General features: G+C 44.0%; 1 protein-coding gene across 17 annotated transcripts in view; it reads left to right on the top strand.

The window, feature by feature from the left end:
• The first annotated feature begins 1,458 nt into the window (after nt 1-1,458).
• CACNA1D (calcium voltage-gated channel subunit alpha1 D) overlaps nt 1,459-17,067 on the top strand; it is a 524,402-nt gene continuing 508,793 nt past the window's right edge. For 16 of the 17 annotated variants that reach the window (XM_073592294.1, XM_073592295.1, XM_073592299.1 and 13 more), the window contains exon 1: nt 1,465-1,766. In XM_073592294.1, the coding sequence (XP_073448395.1) occupies nt 1,724-1,766 (43 nt within the window). In that variant the 5' untranslated portion in view covers nt 1,465-1,723. Of the gene's footprint in view, nt 1,767-17,067 lie in introns of all 17 variants that reach the window. The other variant, XR_012235243.1, reaches the window with a different exon arrangement.

The following is a 17,067-nucleotide window of genomic DNA, read 5'->3' as shown; positions in this document are numbered from 1 at the left end:
TTATAACTGTGATTGACAATCACAAATAAATGATCACATCTCTGTTTCCATCATGTAATCTCAGAATCTGATCGCTGGAAATATTCATGAACAAATTGTGAATGGTCAATGCAAAGCCATTGATAATATTCCACGCTGGCCAATTGAATTTGATGTAATTCGATCAGAAGGAAAGTTATGGCTATTTAATCGTTTGCATATAAAATTACTTTGATTGCGTCTGACATCAATCAGATAATAAAAAAATCGAAGCATGTATGGCCTCTGGGAAAGAGCTCAGGCATGTTGGGACTGAGACCCGAAACCACCAGGAAGCTTTCACTTGTATGAGCCAATCATCTATGGCCAGGCATTCCCCACCCAGATGATTGGTCGGTACAAGTGACAGCTTCCTGGTGGGTACTGGTCCTAGTCCAAGCTGATCACTGGTTGCCACCCTAATGACCCGTACACACGCTCCGAATATCGTACGACCGATCTCGCTTAATAGTCGCAAGTAGAAATGGAATAGCTAAATAAAGTCACGAAAATTCTCGTACGACAGACAAAAAAAAATCGTAAGTGATGTCATGTGTTCTAATGTATTTGTATTGTATTTTCGGATGACAACTATACTGACTAAACGAAAATTGTACGATCTGGAATTGTTCGAGTAAAATTCTCGGGTATGTCTGATCGAATAATATCGGATGAACTGCTGTGATCGGCTGTCTAAAGTAGTGTACACACGATCCGAATATCGTACGATCCTTCCTCGGACAACTGTTTTCGTACGATATTCGGATCGTGTGTACGGGCCATACATTATACAATTTCCTTGTACAATTTTCCTTTAGATTTACCAAAATCATATAATAGGAGGTCAAACCTTTCGAATTGTATGCAATGAGGCAGGTTCTTGCACTACATAGTTGAAGGTAAATCTAAGGGAAATTGAATAAGAAACTTGTATAATGTATGGCCAGCCTTAGACTGGTGCACCCAGAATATGGAACAGCTGTTCGTGGCAACCAATCAGATTCTAGCATTTATTTTCAAAGCTTAACTGAACAGGTGAAAGCTAGAAGCCGATTGGTTACTGTGCACAGCTGCTCCAGACTTCGTTAATGTTATGCATTGCTGTACAGTCACCACCGGGAATGTCATCCTGTCCAATGGACGGACACACGTTCTCCAGCTGAAATGCATCTTTAGCACGATATCGATGGAGATCTCTCCCCAGCCCCGTGTACACCGCTCTCTGTTATACACCGTACACTGCACAACACATCGCACCACATCCTACAACACACGATGGCCCCGCACTGTCACATCGCACATCACTGCCCCCCGATGACAGCGGACACGGCGCCCGGGGCCGTCAATGAAGAGTTCTCGGCTCCTCCCAGCAGCGTGTTCCGCTCTCCCATACGCCGCACAGCTCTCCCTAAATCCCCGCCCACCTTCTCCCTAGCCAGTGGCGTCACTTCCATCCCTAAACCCTCTCCACTCCGGCGGGAGTTAATCCCAGCCCCGCCCCCCCCTGGGCAGGTTAACCATTTCTCCGCCAGTGCGCAGTGACAGGAGACTGGAGCGGTTGCCATGAGAACCGCGGTCGCCCGGATGTGAAGGAGATGCCGGCCGGAGCTGCCAGGGATCGCCCGGTGCCTCAGTGACATGGGGGGCGGGTAGGGGGGCCGGACGGGAGAGAGCGCTCAGATCGGTGCGGGGATCTCGGCTTTCTATGGAGGGGGCAAGGATGGACGAGCCGGGGGAGCTGGCCGGAGGTAAGACACGCTGATGTGTGACCAATCGTCCTCTGTGTGACACCCTGACATCCATGGTGACATCGGCATCATCCGGGCTCACAACCCCAGCATCGCAACATGACAGCAGAGCCCCATCATAGAGGAGACCCAGAGCCCATCATAGAGGAGATCCATCATAGAGAAGACCCAGAGCCCATCATAGAGGAGACCCAGAGCCCATCATAGAGGAGATCCATCATAGAGAAGACCCAGAGCCCCATCATAGAGGAGATCCATCATAGAGAAGACCCAGAGCCCATCATAGAGGAGACCCAGCATAGAGAAGACACAGAGCCCATCATAGAGGAGACCCAGAGCCCATCATAGAGGAGACCCAGCATAGAGAAGACCCAGAGCCCATCATAGAGGAGATCCATCATAGAGAAGACCCAGAGCCCATCATAGAGGAGATCCATCATAGAGAAGACCCAGAGCCCATCATAGAGGAGACCCAGCATAGAGAAGACCCAGAGCCCATCATAGAGAAGACCCAGAGCCCCATCATAGAGGAGATCCATCATAGAGAAGACCCAGAGCCCCATCATAGAGGAGATCCAGAGCCCCATCATAGAGGAGATCCATCATAGAGAAGACCCAGAGCCCCATCATAGAGGAGACCCAGAGCCCCATCATAGAGGAGACCCAGAGCCCCATCATAGAGGAGACCCAGAGCCCCATCATAGAGGAGACCCAGAGCCCCATCATAGAGGAGACCCAGAGCCCCATCATAGAGGAGACCCAGAGCCCCATCATAGAGGAGACCCAGAGCCCCATCATAGAGGAGACCCAGAGCCCTATCATAGAGGAGACCCAGCATAGAGAAGACCAAGACCCCCAACTTAGAGGAGACCCAGAGCCACAACATACAGAAGACCCAGAGCCACAACATAGAGGAGCCCCAGAGCCCCAACATAGAGTAGACCCAGAGCCCCAACATAGAGAAGACCCAGAGCCCAATCATAGAGAAAACCCAGAGCCCAATCATAGAGAAAACCCAGAGCCCAATCATAGAGAAGAGCCAGAGCCCCATCATAGAGTAGAGCCAGAGCCCCATCATAGAGTAGAGCCAGAGCCCCATCATAGAGTAGAGCCAGAGCCCCATCATAGAGTAGAGCCAGAGCCCCATCATAGAGTAGAGCCAGAGCCCCATCATAGAGTAGAGCCAGAGCCCCATCATAGAGTAGAGCCAGAGCCCCATCATAGCGTAGAGCCAGAGCCCCATCATAGAGTAGAGCCAGAGCCCCATCATAGAGTAGAGCCAGAGCCCCATCATAGAGTAGAGCCAGAGCCCCATCATAGAGTAGAGCCAGAGCCCCATCATAGAGAAGAGCCAGAGCCCCATCATAGAGGAGACCCAGAGCCCCAACATCAGGACATGACATCCAGCATCCCCAACATACACAAAGTGATATCCCCAACATGCAGGAGACCCAGAGCACCAGCATCAGGACCCAGCATCCAGAACCTGACATCCCAACATCAAGGAGATTCAGAGCCCCCAGCATCCAGGACCCAGCATCCCCAACATACAGGACCTGACATCCCCAACATCTAGGACCCAGCACCCTAACCTAGAGGACAGAGCATCCCCAGCATCCAGGACCTGACATCACCAACATTAGGAAGACATAGAGCCTCAGCATCAGAATACAGCATCCCCAACATAGAGGACATGGCATCCCCAACATCCAGGAGACCCAAAGTCCCAACATTAGGACCCAGCATCCCCAACATACAGGACATAGCATCCCCAAAATCCAGGAGACCCAAAGCCCCAGCATCAGGAGCTTAAATCCCCAATATCCAGGATCCAGCACCCCCAATATCTAGGGCATAGCACCCCCAATATCTAGGACATAGCATCCCCAACATCCAGGACATAGCATCCCCAACATCCAGGAGACACAGAGCCCCAACATACAGGACTTATCATATCTAACATACAGGACATGGCATCCCCAACATAGAGGACTGATAAGGTCCAGCATCAGAATCTGACATTCCCACATACAGATCTCCAACATTGGGACCTGTCATCCCCAACATTAGAATCCGACATCCCCAACATTATGACATGGCATCCCCAGCATTCAGGAAACCCAGATTCCCAGCATCAGATCTATCATCCCCAACATACAGGGGACCAAAATTCCCAACGCACAGGACCTAGCATCCCCAACATCAGAATCTGACATCTACAACATCCATGGGACCCAGAACCCAAATTTTAGGAACCTAGCATCCCCAACATCCAGGGGACCCAGATTCCCAATATCAGGACCTAGCATCCTCAACATTCTGGGAACTCAGATCCCCAGTATCAGGAACCTAGCATCTCCAACATTCAGGAGACCCAGATCCCCAATATCAGGTACCTTGCATCCCCAAAATCCAGGGGACCCCGGTCCCCAATATCAGGAAACTAGCATCCCCAACATTCTGTAAACCCAGATCCTCAATATCAGGAACCTAGCATCTCCAACATCCAGTGGACCTAGATCCCCAATATCAGGAACCTAGTATCCCCAACATCCAGGAAACTCATATCCCCAAAATCAGGAACCTAACATCCAGGGGACCCAGATCCCCAATATCAGGACCTAGCATTCCCAACATCCAGGGGACCAAGGTCCCAGCATCAGAATCTGACAACCACAACACCATTATCAGGTCCTTACAATCCTAATATCATGACCTGACATTCTCAGCATCCAGGAATCCAAATCCCGAAAAATCAGGATCCAACTTTCAGAACCTTAGAATCCCAATTTTAGAACCTAAGATCTTCAGTATTTATGGTCTGTGATCCTAATAATCGTTCCCCAAGTTCCCCAGCATTCAGTACCTGAGAACCCCAATATCTGGGTCCTTTAATCCCCAACATCAGGACCTGAAATCCTCCAGGATCCATGTATCCCCAGTATCAGAATCTGAAGACCCCAGTTTACTCGGTATCTAGGATCACTGTATACAGATGTCTCATCATCTATGCCACAGATGGACCCTCATCCCTCCAAATCTATATTCTAAATCACATCCTCAAGCATTATATTATATCTTCTTCACTGCACTTGATATACTCATACTTGGTGAAATGATAGAAAACAGGGTCTGACTTCTGTTCACATCAGCTGATCTTTTCTACTGTCAGCTATATACATAAACAGCTAGATGTTAAGCTCTACCGAATTGCCTCAACCTCTCTGCACATCCACATTTCAGCTAGATATTGTAGGTAGACATCTCTAAACCCCATGATCTGAAAATAAATAGATCATCCGTGATCTGATTTTTGCACACACTCAGATAACCTTTCCAGTAACACAGTGTACATATTATCTTTCTGGAACCCAAAGATACACGTAGATGTTTATGGCAAGAGTGGTCAACATGTGCTGCTACCTTCATTTGTGACTGCACAAGTTATCACAGCATGACTGCATGCCTGATATAAAAACATCAGCAACGTGTCCAGACTGCACTACAATCCATGCAGATGTACCCTGTTTTTTTATATATTGACTTGCTGGCATTACAAAGATTAATTAGAGAAAGACACGCACATCATTGCAGGGCATGGTGGTCACACTCTGGATCGATCTATCGATCTATCTATCTATCTATCTATCTATCTATCTATCTATCTATCTATCTATCTATCTATCTATCTATCTATCTATCTATCTATCTATCTATCTATCTATCTATCTATCTATCTAGGAACTCCTAACATTCAGATGTCTCTGGAGCAATGGCCATTATGTTTAACTCACGCCTTACTAGATTTTCCTAATGAAAGATTAAACCAATGATGGAGTGTGATCCTGAAAATGGGTTCCAAATTTCTTCTGAAATAAAGTTTCGATCAAAATGATCTTTTTCTGTACTGGATCCTAACCCATTCCAGTATCACACTTCATCGTCCATCTACTTCTATTACTCGACCTTGGTCCATAACTTTCCTGTTTCATCCAGTAGCCACCCTTGTAGCATCCTTATACTGTATACTGCACTGCCAGACACTTATCCATCCATACTGTGGATTGTCAGAAGATTCCACTTTCTATAGAAGCAAAAACCTACTCTAATCAATTTGGATGATAGCGATTGACTCCCAGCCTGACCCTCAGTCTTAACTACCCGCTGATTTCATTCTCAACTACAAGATCGGTATTGCTCCGCTGGACCCCATTGTTGACGTCCATCTATATAAAATAATCCCTTCCTCCACCATATGTAGAGTTTATATATACAGTCTACATATCTGTGCTGTGCTTATTTTCTTGCTGGACCCTGAATCTGATCTGCTCATCCTATTATAATCCATTCACCCAATCCGTAATTGTATTTGATTTATTTCTAGAACTACATTAACACTCCGATACAGATCCACACATGATCATTCTCTGATTTCTAGAAAGGAATTAACCCCCAGCCAAGCCGTTGTGCTTTGTATTGTTCCGTAGATTATCTTGCCAGTTCATCATGTTAATTGCGTTCCATCTCGCATGCTAAAGCCCCGTTTCCTTTCTCCACGCATCTGCGTTGTTTTATGTTCATGGAGAAGGCCACTGATTGGATGCAAGGGTTAATGGCTTATGTATAGTGGATTATGTGTTCTCCATCATAAGAAAGATATATACAGATGTGTTATTGCTAGAAGGACTCTGCGTTTCCGCGGCTTGGTTCATGCTTTGTGAAACGTTATTCTTTCGAAGGGAGAGTTATAATTTGCAAAGAATGTTTAGCTTTGTTCTGTCATTTTTTTTGCTGTCGCGGATATTACATCTCTACTGTGATATGTCAATGTTCCTTGGTATGTTAAATAGAGGCGTGATGGATTTAACGTGTAACGTTCGCTGGTTTGATATCGTGTACAGGTTACCGTGAGGGGGAGGGGGGGCAGCTTTTGTTTGTACCATGGGATTAAAGGATATGCAACCTGTCTGTATCACTCTCAAACAGTGGGGGAAGTGCATGTAATATAATTATACAGACACTCTAGAGGTCACTGAACCCACTTGGTTTTGTTTGCCATTTTTGGACATTCTTAGAAAATCCTTGAAGATTGAAGCATGGGCTACCATGTGGGATGTAAAATAGAAGTGCTGATACTTTCCAAAGTGCTCATAGGAGCTACATAAGATGGGAGTTTTATAGGCAAAGGATCTATTATTTATACAAACGATCGCTCAATAAAAATGAGTGGTCATACCGGCAGGTACAATCAATAGTTGGTGACATACATGGGCAAAAGGCTTGGAAAAACTGTCCATTACAGACGTGTGTGAAAAGTTGAATTTACGACCTTCTCATGCCTTCGTGTAACCTAGCGTCATTAATAAAAGGCCTGTCCTTTATAAAGTTGTATGCATTTGATTGAGAACATTGGATTCATGGCCTTATAGACATATACAAAAATTGTATTTGCAGTAATAAGTGTATAAAAAAATCTAACCATTTTTAATGTGACATTGAGAGTTCCTGTAGAAAGCCATGCTGTGATTATTCAGTGGATGATGTAAAATGGTACCTTTTTTTTTTTTTTTTTTTTTTTTATTAGTGTTTTGTCCATCACCACATGGACAGATGATTACTTAATAACAGATCAAATATTTGCGCACCTTCTTCAAAGTATTAATGAGAACTACACCATTTTGATAATGACACAATTGTTGGTTACTTTTGTGGAGAGAATTGATGTTTTTCAGTGAATTTATGCAGGGGACCCAAATCCTTAATATCAGAATCTAACATCCCCAACATGCAGGGGACCCATATTCCCAATATCAGGACATAATATATCCAACATCCAGGAGAACGATATCCACAACATCAGGACCTGACATCCCCAACATGCACGGGACCCAGATCCTCAGCATCAGAATCTAACATCCCCAACATGCAGGGGACCCATATTCCCAATTTCAGGACATATCCAACATTCAGGAGACCGATATCCACAACATCAGGACCTGACAGCCCAAACACACAGGGGACCCAGATCCCCAGCATCAGAATCTAACATCCCCAACATGCAGGGGACCCAGTTCACCAGCATCAGAATCTAACATCCCCAAAATATAGGGGATCCAGATCCCCAATATCAGAATCCAACATCCCCAACATGCAGAGGACCCATACTCCCAATATCAGGACATAATATATCCAACATCCAGCATACCCATGTCCTCAACATCAGTACCTGACATCCCAAACACACAGGGGACCCAGATCCCCAGCAACAGAATCTAACATCCCCAACATATGGGAAACCCAGATCCCCAGCATTAGATTCTAACATCCCCAACATACAGAGGACCCAAATCCCAGCATTAGAATCTAACATCCCCAGCATACAGGGGACCCAGATTACCGGGATCAGAATTAACATAGGATCTAACTTGCTTAATATCCAGGAGTCCCATTTGACCAGAATTGTGATTGATCAGGATGTTGCATGTCCAACATGCAGGAAACCCATATCCTGAGCATTGGGATCTAATACTCCCAACATACAGGGCACCCAGATCCCCCAGCGTCAGGATCTGACATTCCTATCTTACAGGGACCTGAATCCCCAGCATCGGATTTGACATCTCCAACTACAAGACCTTGTATCCCCAAAATCCAGGGGACCCAGATCCTGCACATCTACATCTGACCTTCCCAAAATGCAGATGAATCCAGATCCCAGCATCATCCCAGCATCCAAATCTGACATTCCCAACACCAGAACCTGACATCACCATTATCTTTCCCTTACAACTCTAATATCAAGACCTGACATACCCATCATCCAGAAATGCAAATCCCATAAAACAAGCTCAGATAACCCCAACTTTCAAAACTTTAGAACATAAGGTCCTCAGTATTCATGGTTTTGTTGCCATTTTTGTACATTCTTGATTCTTGATGATATAAGTATATTCTACTGTGCAAGATATAATGTAGAAGTGTTGATACTTTTGCTCATAGACACAACAGGAGATGGCAGTTTTTTTTTTTTATTGGTAAAAAAAATCTGTAATTTATACAAATGATTGCTCAATAATGGTCATACCAGTAGTTATAATCACATGATTGCGACATCCTTTGGCAAAAATCCCAGAAAAATAGTTTCTATGCATACAATGCTGTGAAAAGGTATTTGACCCCTTTCTGATTTTAATTTTTTTTGCATATTTGTCACACTTAAATGACTCAGATAATCAAACAAATTTTACTATTACACAAAGATAACCCGAGTAAATACAAAATGCAGTTTTTAAATGATGGTTTCATTTATTAAGGCAAAAAAGCTGTCCAAACCTGCCTGGCTTTATGTGAAAAAGTAATTGCCCCCTAAACCTAATAACTGGTTGTGCCACCCTTGGCGGCAACAACTGCAATCAAGCATTTGCGATAACTGGCAGAGATTCTTTCACATTGCTGTGGAGCAATTTTGGCCCACTCTTCTTTGCAGAATTGTTTTAATTCAGCCACATTGGAGGGGTTTCCAGCATGAACGGCCTGTGGGTCATGATACAGCATCTCAATTGGATTTAAGTCCGGGCTTTGGCTAGGCCACTCCAAAACCTACATTTTGCTTTGTTTAGAACCATTTGGAGGTGGACTTGCTGTTGTGTTTCGGATCATTGTCCTGCTGCATAACCCAAGCGCACTTGAGCTTGAGGTCACAAACTGATGGCTGGACATTCTCCTTTAGGATTTTCTGGTAGAGCTCAGAATTCATGGTTCCATCAATTACGGTAAGTCGTCCAGGTCCTGAAGCTGGAAAGCAGCCCCAGACCATTACGCTACCACCACCATGTCTGACTGTTGGTATGATGTTCTTGTTATGAAATGCTGTATTCGTTTTATGCCAGATGTAACGGGACGCACCCCTTCCAAAAAGTTCAATTTTTGCCTCATCAGTCCACAGAATATTTGCCTAAAAGTCTTGGGGATAATCAAGATGTTTTTGGTAAATGTGAGATGAGCCTTTGTGTTCTTTTTGGTCAGCAGTGGCTTTGGCCTTGGAACTCTCTCATGGATGCCATTTTTGCCCAGTCTCTTTCTTATTGTTGAATCATGAACACTGATCTTACCTGAGGCAAGTCAGGCCTGCAGTTCTTTAGATGTTGTTCTGGGTTCTTTTATGACCTCCTGGATGAATCGTCGTCATGCTCTTGGAGTCATTTTTGTAGACTCCTGGGAAGGTTCACCACTGTTCCAAGTTATCTCCATTTGTAGATAATGGCTCTCCCCGTGGTTCACTGGAGTTCCAAAGCCTTAGAAATGGTTTTGAAACCCTTCCTAGACTGATACATGTACATTACTTTGTTTCTAATCTGTTCTTGAATTTTTTTAGATTGTGGCTTTTTGTGATCTGTTAGCATGCTTCACTTTGTCAGACAGCTTCTATTTATAGAATATTTATAGAATATTGATTTCTTGATTCAACAGGTCTGGCATTAATCAGGCCTGGGTGTGGCAAGTGAAATTTAACTCCGCTTTCCAAACAATTGTGGTTAATCACATTTAATTCATGATTCAGCATGGGAGGGGCAATTACTTTTTCACATAGGGCCAGGCAGGTTTGAACAACTTTTTTCCATTAATACAGTAAATGAAATAATAACCTAAAAACTACATCTTGGATTTACTCGTGTTATCTTTGTGTAATATTAAAATTTGTTTGATCTGAATCATTTAAGTGTGAGAGATATGCAAAAAAAAAAAAAAAAAATCAGGAAGGGGCAAATACTTTTCACAGCACTGTATGTGTGAATATTTGAATTAATGCCTTCATCATGTGACTAAGCCTATCCCTTACACATTTGCATGCATGGGTGACATTTAATTGATGGTCTCATAAATGTTTAAAAAAATGCATGTACGGTAATAAATAGATTGAAAAAAAAAAAGATCCAACCAATTTTTAATGTGACATTGGCGTGTTGATTTGAGTATTCCCGTAGAAAGCCATACAGTGCTTATTCGGCAGAGATGTAAACTTGCACCTTTTATTAGACTGTTTTGTCTATCAACACGTGGGCAGATGATTTGCCTAATAATAACAACAGATCAAATATTTGCTCTCGCTCTTCAAAGTATTCCTGAGAACACCACCATTATGACAATGGCACAGTTGTCATTCACTTTTTTGGGGAGAAGGCAAACAGAATTACATCTGTAAGTGATATTTTCCTTTTAAAAAAGCAAAAGAGAATTAAAGTGGAACTTCACTCGCCTATGGGATAATTAAAAGTCACCAGCTACATTTACTATAGCTGCTTAAGAAATACATACTTAGCAGGCCATAAAGTTCAGCACTGTCTCTTAGGCACCCAATTCTTTGCAGGGCTTCTGATCTTCAGCACCATCATTTCCCCATTGGGGAGCCAACTGACACTTCTGATGGCTCAAAGTCAGCCCCCTACAGGCCGTGATCCAGACTGCAAGGTCTTGTAGCCTCCTGGGATGTGTGACGGTATGCTGGAAGGCTGCTGGTGGACTGAGGGTACGTCACCTATGCCTAGGCAAAGAATGAGTCAATAGGGGCAATAGGAGCACAAAAAAATAGGAGTGTTAAAAAAAACGATTGTGTAAGGTTGTATTCACACTACATGCGGTGGGACTGCGTTGGGCGGCTATTCCAGTGGAGTCCCACCCCATGACAAGGTAAAATGAGACCGGGGGAGGAGGACAATCATTCTGAGTGTAATTTACAGATGAATGTTCGCTTTAAAGTGAATCCTTAAAGTCTAGATGGAGCCTTATGTGTCGTGTATACACAACAGCAAGAATTCAGACTTCTTTCTCTGTTCCAATCTATCTTTAGTTCCCGTGTCTCCTCTTGTATTTTCCATAATATCAGTGGGACCTCCTCGTAGATCTCAACAATAGAGTCATGGAGGGATATAGAAAAGTGTTAAAGTGGTTGTAGACCCTTACATATACCCAGTGAAGTGACTGGCTTCCGGTAATACACAGAGATGAAGCTAATCCTTCTACATAAGTTGTACCTGTTTATCTAAAGTCTTCTCTCCTCTACTGCAATTCAAAGTCCAGAATTTATAAAGCTTATCTGAGATGTCAGAAAAAAGGGGGGCAGAGAGCTGAAACCACACTCTGCAGAGCTCAGTGAGGAGAGCTCTGAGAGCTGATTGGAGGGAAGGGACACACCCCCTTCACACAGCACACAGGAACAGAGCTGAGCCTGTCAATCAGCTGGAGGTCCCTCCCCTGTCACTATTTTTCTTTTAGTGGCAGGAAAACTTGTCAGAAGTGACCATTGCTGATAGCAGAGGAACGAAGCAGAAGACGGAAATGACACTTGTGTGCTCTTAATTGAGACAAGTACACACTATAGAGGGATTTGCGTGTTCATATTTCATGTCTGAGGTTTCAATCACTTATAGTCACTTAAAGTGGTTGTAAACCCCTCTACAACCACTATAATTAGGCTTACCTGTAGCTACACTGGAGCTGCAAGGTTTAGGAGCCATCCCTGTATTGGCATGTGCCAACGTCATTGGCACATGCGCACTTAAGCAAACTGAAGCAATGGCACGTCCGTGCTGTTGCTTCAGTTAGACTGTGCCATTACCGGCAGCTCCAGCGCGCATGCGCGGGAGTGACGTCATCGCACCTTTGGCTAATCACAGCGCTGGAGCCGCGATACCCGGAAGTAACCCCCGGGAGCGATGTTGGCCGCTGGAGCAGTGAACGAGGCTTCGATCTCAGGTAAGTAATTCATAATGAGCTAGGATGCTATGCATCCTAGCTCATTATGCCTTTGTCTTGCAGTTTTTTGTTTTTTTTTTAGGGTGGGGGGGGGTTTTAGGGTTTACAACAACCGTAGTCTGCTCACATAATTTTTAATAAAAACGTCTTTGGCATTCTGAAACTTCCGTCCAACCACTTTGCATATTATTTTATATAAACTGTGATTCTGTACTTGCCAAATATGCTGCAGAAATCTCCCTCCACTGAGTCTGGCTGCAACCATTTTAACTGTGGACAGCTGAAGCTGCTGTCTGTTAACTTTCTGGATTTACCCAGACACACAGAGGCACACCTCCAGCTCTGCAGCTCTCATTTGCCCTCTTATCACTCATAACCCCTCCCTTCCTGAAAAATTCTCACAAGAGTTAGAGAGAGAGCTATGCGTGATATCATAAGCCTAGGCTAATGACCAGACAAGAAACAGGAAGTGGGCTGTATAAGGTATTTACTGGAAGAAAAAAAATGTTTTACTACCCAAAGTTAAAACAACAAGGGCAGAAGATTTAATAGATGGAAAGATGAAAAAATGACTGAAGGTCCACTTTAAAGTGTAAGTGAACCCTCCTATCGTTTTCAGCCAAGGAAGCTGCCATATTGGCCTCTGTTTAATCTACAACTGCCATGATGCTGCACATGTGATCAGTTATGACACCAGCCATTGGATGGTTTGACAGTGGTTGAGAGCACAACTAATGGGAGTGTTACATTTCCGGCACGTACCAAAAATAAAACCGTTTTGTGGATGGGTTTACTTCCACTTTAAGTTGCATCTACCAAAACCTGAAAGTCTAGTTTTGATTGCACTGACCTTTTAAATATATTTTTGTAAAAAAAAAAAAAAAACTACAGTTTTTCGGTTCATATATTAAATCAGTTCCTTTCAGAGATATAGATGTGCGATAATTAGATCCCTTTCACACTGAGGCGCTTTACAGGCGCTACAGTGCCAAAAATAGCGCCTGTAAGGAGCCTCTCCTGTCTCTCCAGTGTGAAAGCCCGAGGGCTTTCACACTGGAGCGGTGCGCTTGCAGGATGTTAAAAAAAGTCCTGCAAGCCGCATCTTTGCACCCTCTAAAGCACCCCTGCCCATTGAAAACAGTGGTGCTTTGCGGGCGGTTTTAACCCTTTTTCGGCCTCTAGCGGGGGTTAAAACCGGACTGCTAGTGGCCGGATCGCGCCGCTAAAACGACAGGAAAAACTACGCTAAAAATAGTGCCGCTTTACCGTCGACACCCACCCGCCCCAGTGTGAAAGGGCTCTTATAATCTGCTGAAATACACCTGCATTTCTAGTACAGCCAACCATAGCTAGTTCAGTTCTGTGTAGTGGGTTGGGGAATTGATACTAATTGTATCAATCTAAACTTTAGTTACTTCATAGTTAGCTGAACTCTGATATAAAAGATACAAATTAATGCAACTCTGTTTAAAGTGGTTGTATACCCTTTTTTTACATTTTTACCTACAGGCAAGCCTATAATAAGGCTTACCTGTAGGTAAAATTAATATGTTTTAAACCTGTACGGTGTAGGAGATATTCACTTTGCATGCAGCCGCTGACGTCAGCGGCGCATGCGCTGTGAAGGTCCTGCAGACGCTGCTGGACCTTGGCGAACAGAAGACTCCCGTGCGCATGCGCGGGAGTGACATCATCACAGCTCCAGTCACTCACAGCGCACTCACACCGGAAAACATGCCGAGGATAACACATCAGCTCCTCACAAGCAGTGCAAGGATCTGAATATGACCAGCTTTTAGCCTTTTGCAATCTCTGTAGAGCAGTGATGGAGTGTGAGAAGAAGAAGCAGCACAAGGAGCCAATCAGTCCATCTACTCACATGGGGCATGCTGATAAGTGAAGAAGACAGAATGACAAATAAATTAGACCCATCACTGTGCTGCTTCTCCTTTTACTTTCCAGTCACAGGTTGGGGCTGATCCAGGATGATCTGGGCTCATAGGAAGTGGGTTGAATAATGCTGTCACACCAGACTGAGGACATATAGTGGCAGAAAAAAGTACTGCAGTGGAAATCTCTAGCTTGAAAGTAAATATTTCAGCAAAAGCTGGTTTATTTTATTTTTTATGTTATTTTACTTCATTAGATCTCAGTCAGATCTATTCCCCCTAAGCAAACTGATAGCTATATACAGTAAAACCTTGGATTGCAAGCATAATTCGTTCCAGAAACTCGCTCGTAATCCAAAGCACTTGTATATCAAAGCGAATTTCCCCATAAGAAATAATGGAATCTCAGATGATTCGTTCCACAACCATTTATTCATAAATCCTTCAGTTTATAGTACATATAAAAAGATTATAGCAATGTGATCAGGTTGTGTAACCATAAAAGGTCCATCCACAAACTGAAGCCTCCACAAGGGGATTAGAAGCAAAATCCAGCAGGAGCTACAGAGTATAAGGCCCCTTTCACACGATCGGACCGTTCAGGTCCGCCTGTCAGTTTTGACGGCGGACCTGAACGGGCGCTCCATGTTAGCCTATGGAGCGTCGGATGTCAGCGGAGACATGTCCGCTGACATCCGACCCCGTCCGATCCGCTAAAAGCAGACGTATGGCTCTACGTCCAGATCCGTCGCTGGCGGATCGGATCGGGTGAGATCTGACGAAAACGGACACGCTGTCCGTTTTCGTCCGATCCCTCCATAGGCGGCAGCGGCGCCTGACAAGCCCCTCCCCGCTCAGTGAGCAGAGAGGGACCTGTCATCCGCCGGCTCAGCGGAGATCAACGGACAGATCTCCCGCTGAGCCGGCGGACCGAGGCGGGCTCCGTAGAAACGGAGCCCGCCTCGTGTGAAAGGGGCCTAAAAGAGAAGAGAGGAGCCTCTAAGTGTAGCAATATGTTGCTAAATGTTGTACCTTCATTAAATGTAACCATATTGCTACACTTAGAGGCGCCTCTCTTCTCTTTTATACTCAGTGTTGACATGACGCTACTTGTATATCAAGACATCGCTTGTATATTAAGTCAGAATTTATTGAAACATTTTGCTTGTCTTGCAAAACGCTCTCAAACAAGGTTTTACTGTCCTTGAGGTTAGACTTTAGAGGAACAAAAGAGTAGCACAGGGTGGGAACTAATAATGCATTGAAGGATGTCATGTTTTAGAAACATGGGAACAGAAGTAGAGAAATTTATTAAAATAGACCGGCAGATATGGTAATTCATTTGAGGTCTATTTTAGGTCTGTGAAGTGAAAGAATCGTACTCTGCCTATGCCGTATCAAGCTTTGTAACCATTTTATTCTGGAATCGAATAACAGTTTCCTTTCTGCTTTCATGAATTTATTTGACTATTGCTATAGCTTTGTGTTGTCTGAAATGCTTGTTTATCCCTTCCATGCCTAAGCCTATTTCTGACATTTGTTGCTTACAAGTTAAAATCCGTATTTTTTGCTAGAAAATTACTTAGAACCCCTAAACATTATATATATATATTTTTTTTTTTTTAGCAGAGAATCAGAGAATAAAATGGCGATCGTTGCAATATTTTATGTCACACTGTATTTGCGCAGCGGTCTTTCAAACTCAATTTTTTGAGAAAAAAGACACTTTCATGAATTAAAAAAAAATGAAACAGGAAAGTTAGCCCAATTTTTTTGTATAATGTGAAAGATGATGTTACGCCGAGTAAATAGATACCGAACATGTCATTGCTTTGACATTGCGCACACTCGTGGAATGGCGACAAGATACGGTATCTAAAAATCGATCGTGGCGATACCTCACATGTGTGATTTGAACACCGTTTACATATGTGGGCACGACTTACGTGTGCGTTTTTTTTTGCTGTGCGAGCTCGCGGGGACCAGGCGCTTTAAAAATGTATTTTTTTTCTCTTATTTTTTAAAAATTTTTTTACATTGTCATTTAAAAAAAAGGAAAACATCCTTTGTGACAGTAATAGGTGGTGACAGGTATTCTTTATGGAGGAATCGGGGGTCTACACCCCAAATCCCTCCTTTTGCACTTCAAAGTATTCAGATCACCAAAAAAGGCGAATCTGAATACTGTAATTTTTTTAAAAACTGCGCCATTGGCAGCCAAGTAAACCGGAAGTGACGTGTTTACACAAAGGAGACTGGATCCGTTTTTGGCTTCCTTCCAGTCTCAATCTAGCCAGCGGAAGTGCCGGATCGTGCATCGGGTCTTCCGGTGGGGTGAGAGGCCGGGATGAGCGGCGGAAGGCAGTGGGAGGGGGGGACGTTCCCTCTCGCACCTTCGGGATAACAGCCAAGCGGCTTTTAGCCACATCGGTTGTTATCCCTGAAGAGCCGACCGCCCGCTCTAAAAACTGTACCAGGGGGATGCCTGCAGCTGCAGGCATCCTCCTGCTATAACCCCTTAAATCGGAGGCCACATATGTGCATACGGTCGATGGGAAGGGGATTATACTACCAAACAGCTGACTGTTACCTGAAGTGGTATTTGAATCGTCATATAATCAATAAAAACATTCTGTCCCTGTATAGGTAGCAGTTAATTT

This window comes from Aquarana catesbeiana, linkage group LG07, assembly GCF_042186555.1.
Source record: "Aquarana catesbeiana isolate 2022-GZ linkage group LG07, ASM4218655v1, whole genome shotgun sequence".
NCBI lineage: Eukaryota > Metazoa > Chordata > Amphibia > Anura > Ranidae > Aquarana > Aquarana catesbeiana.
Note: the sequence above shows the minus strand (reverse complement) of the source record. Positions and strands in the feature narration are given on the sequence as shown.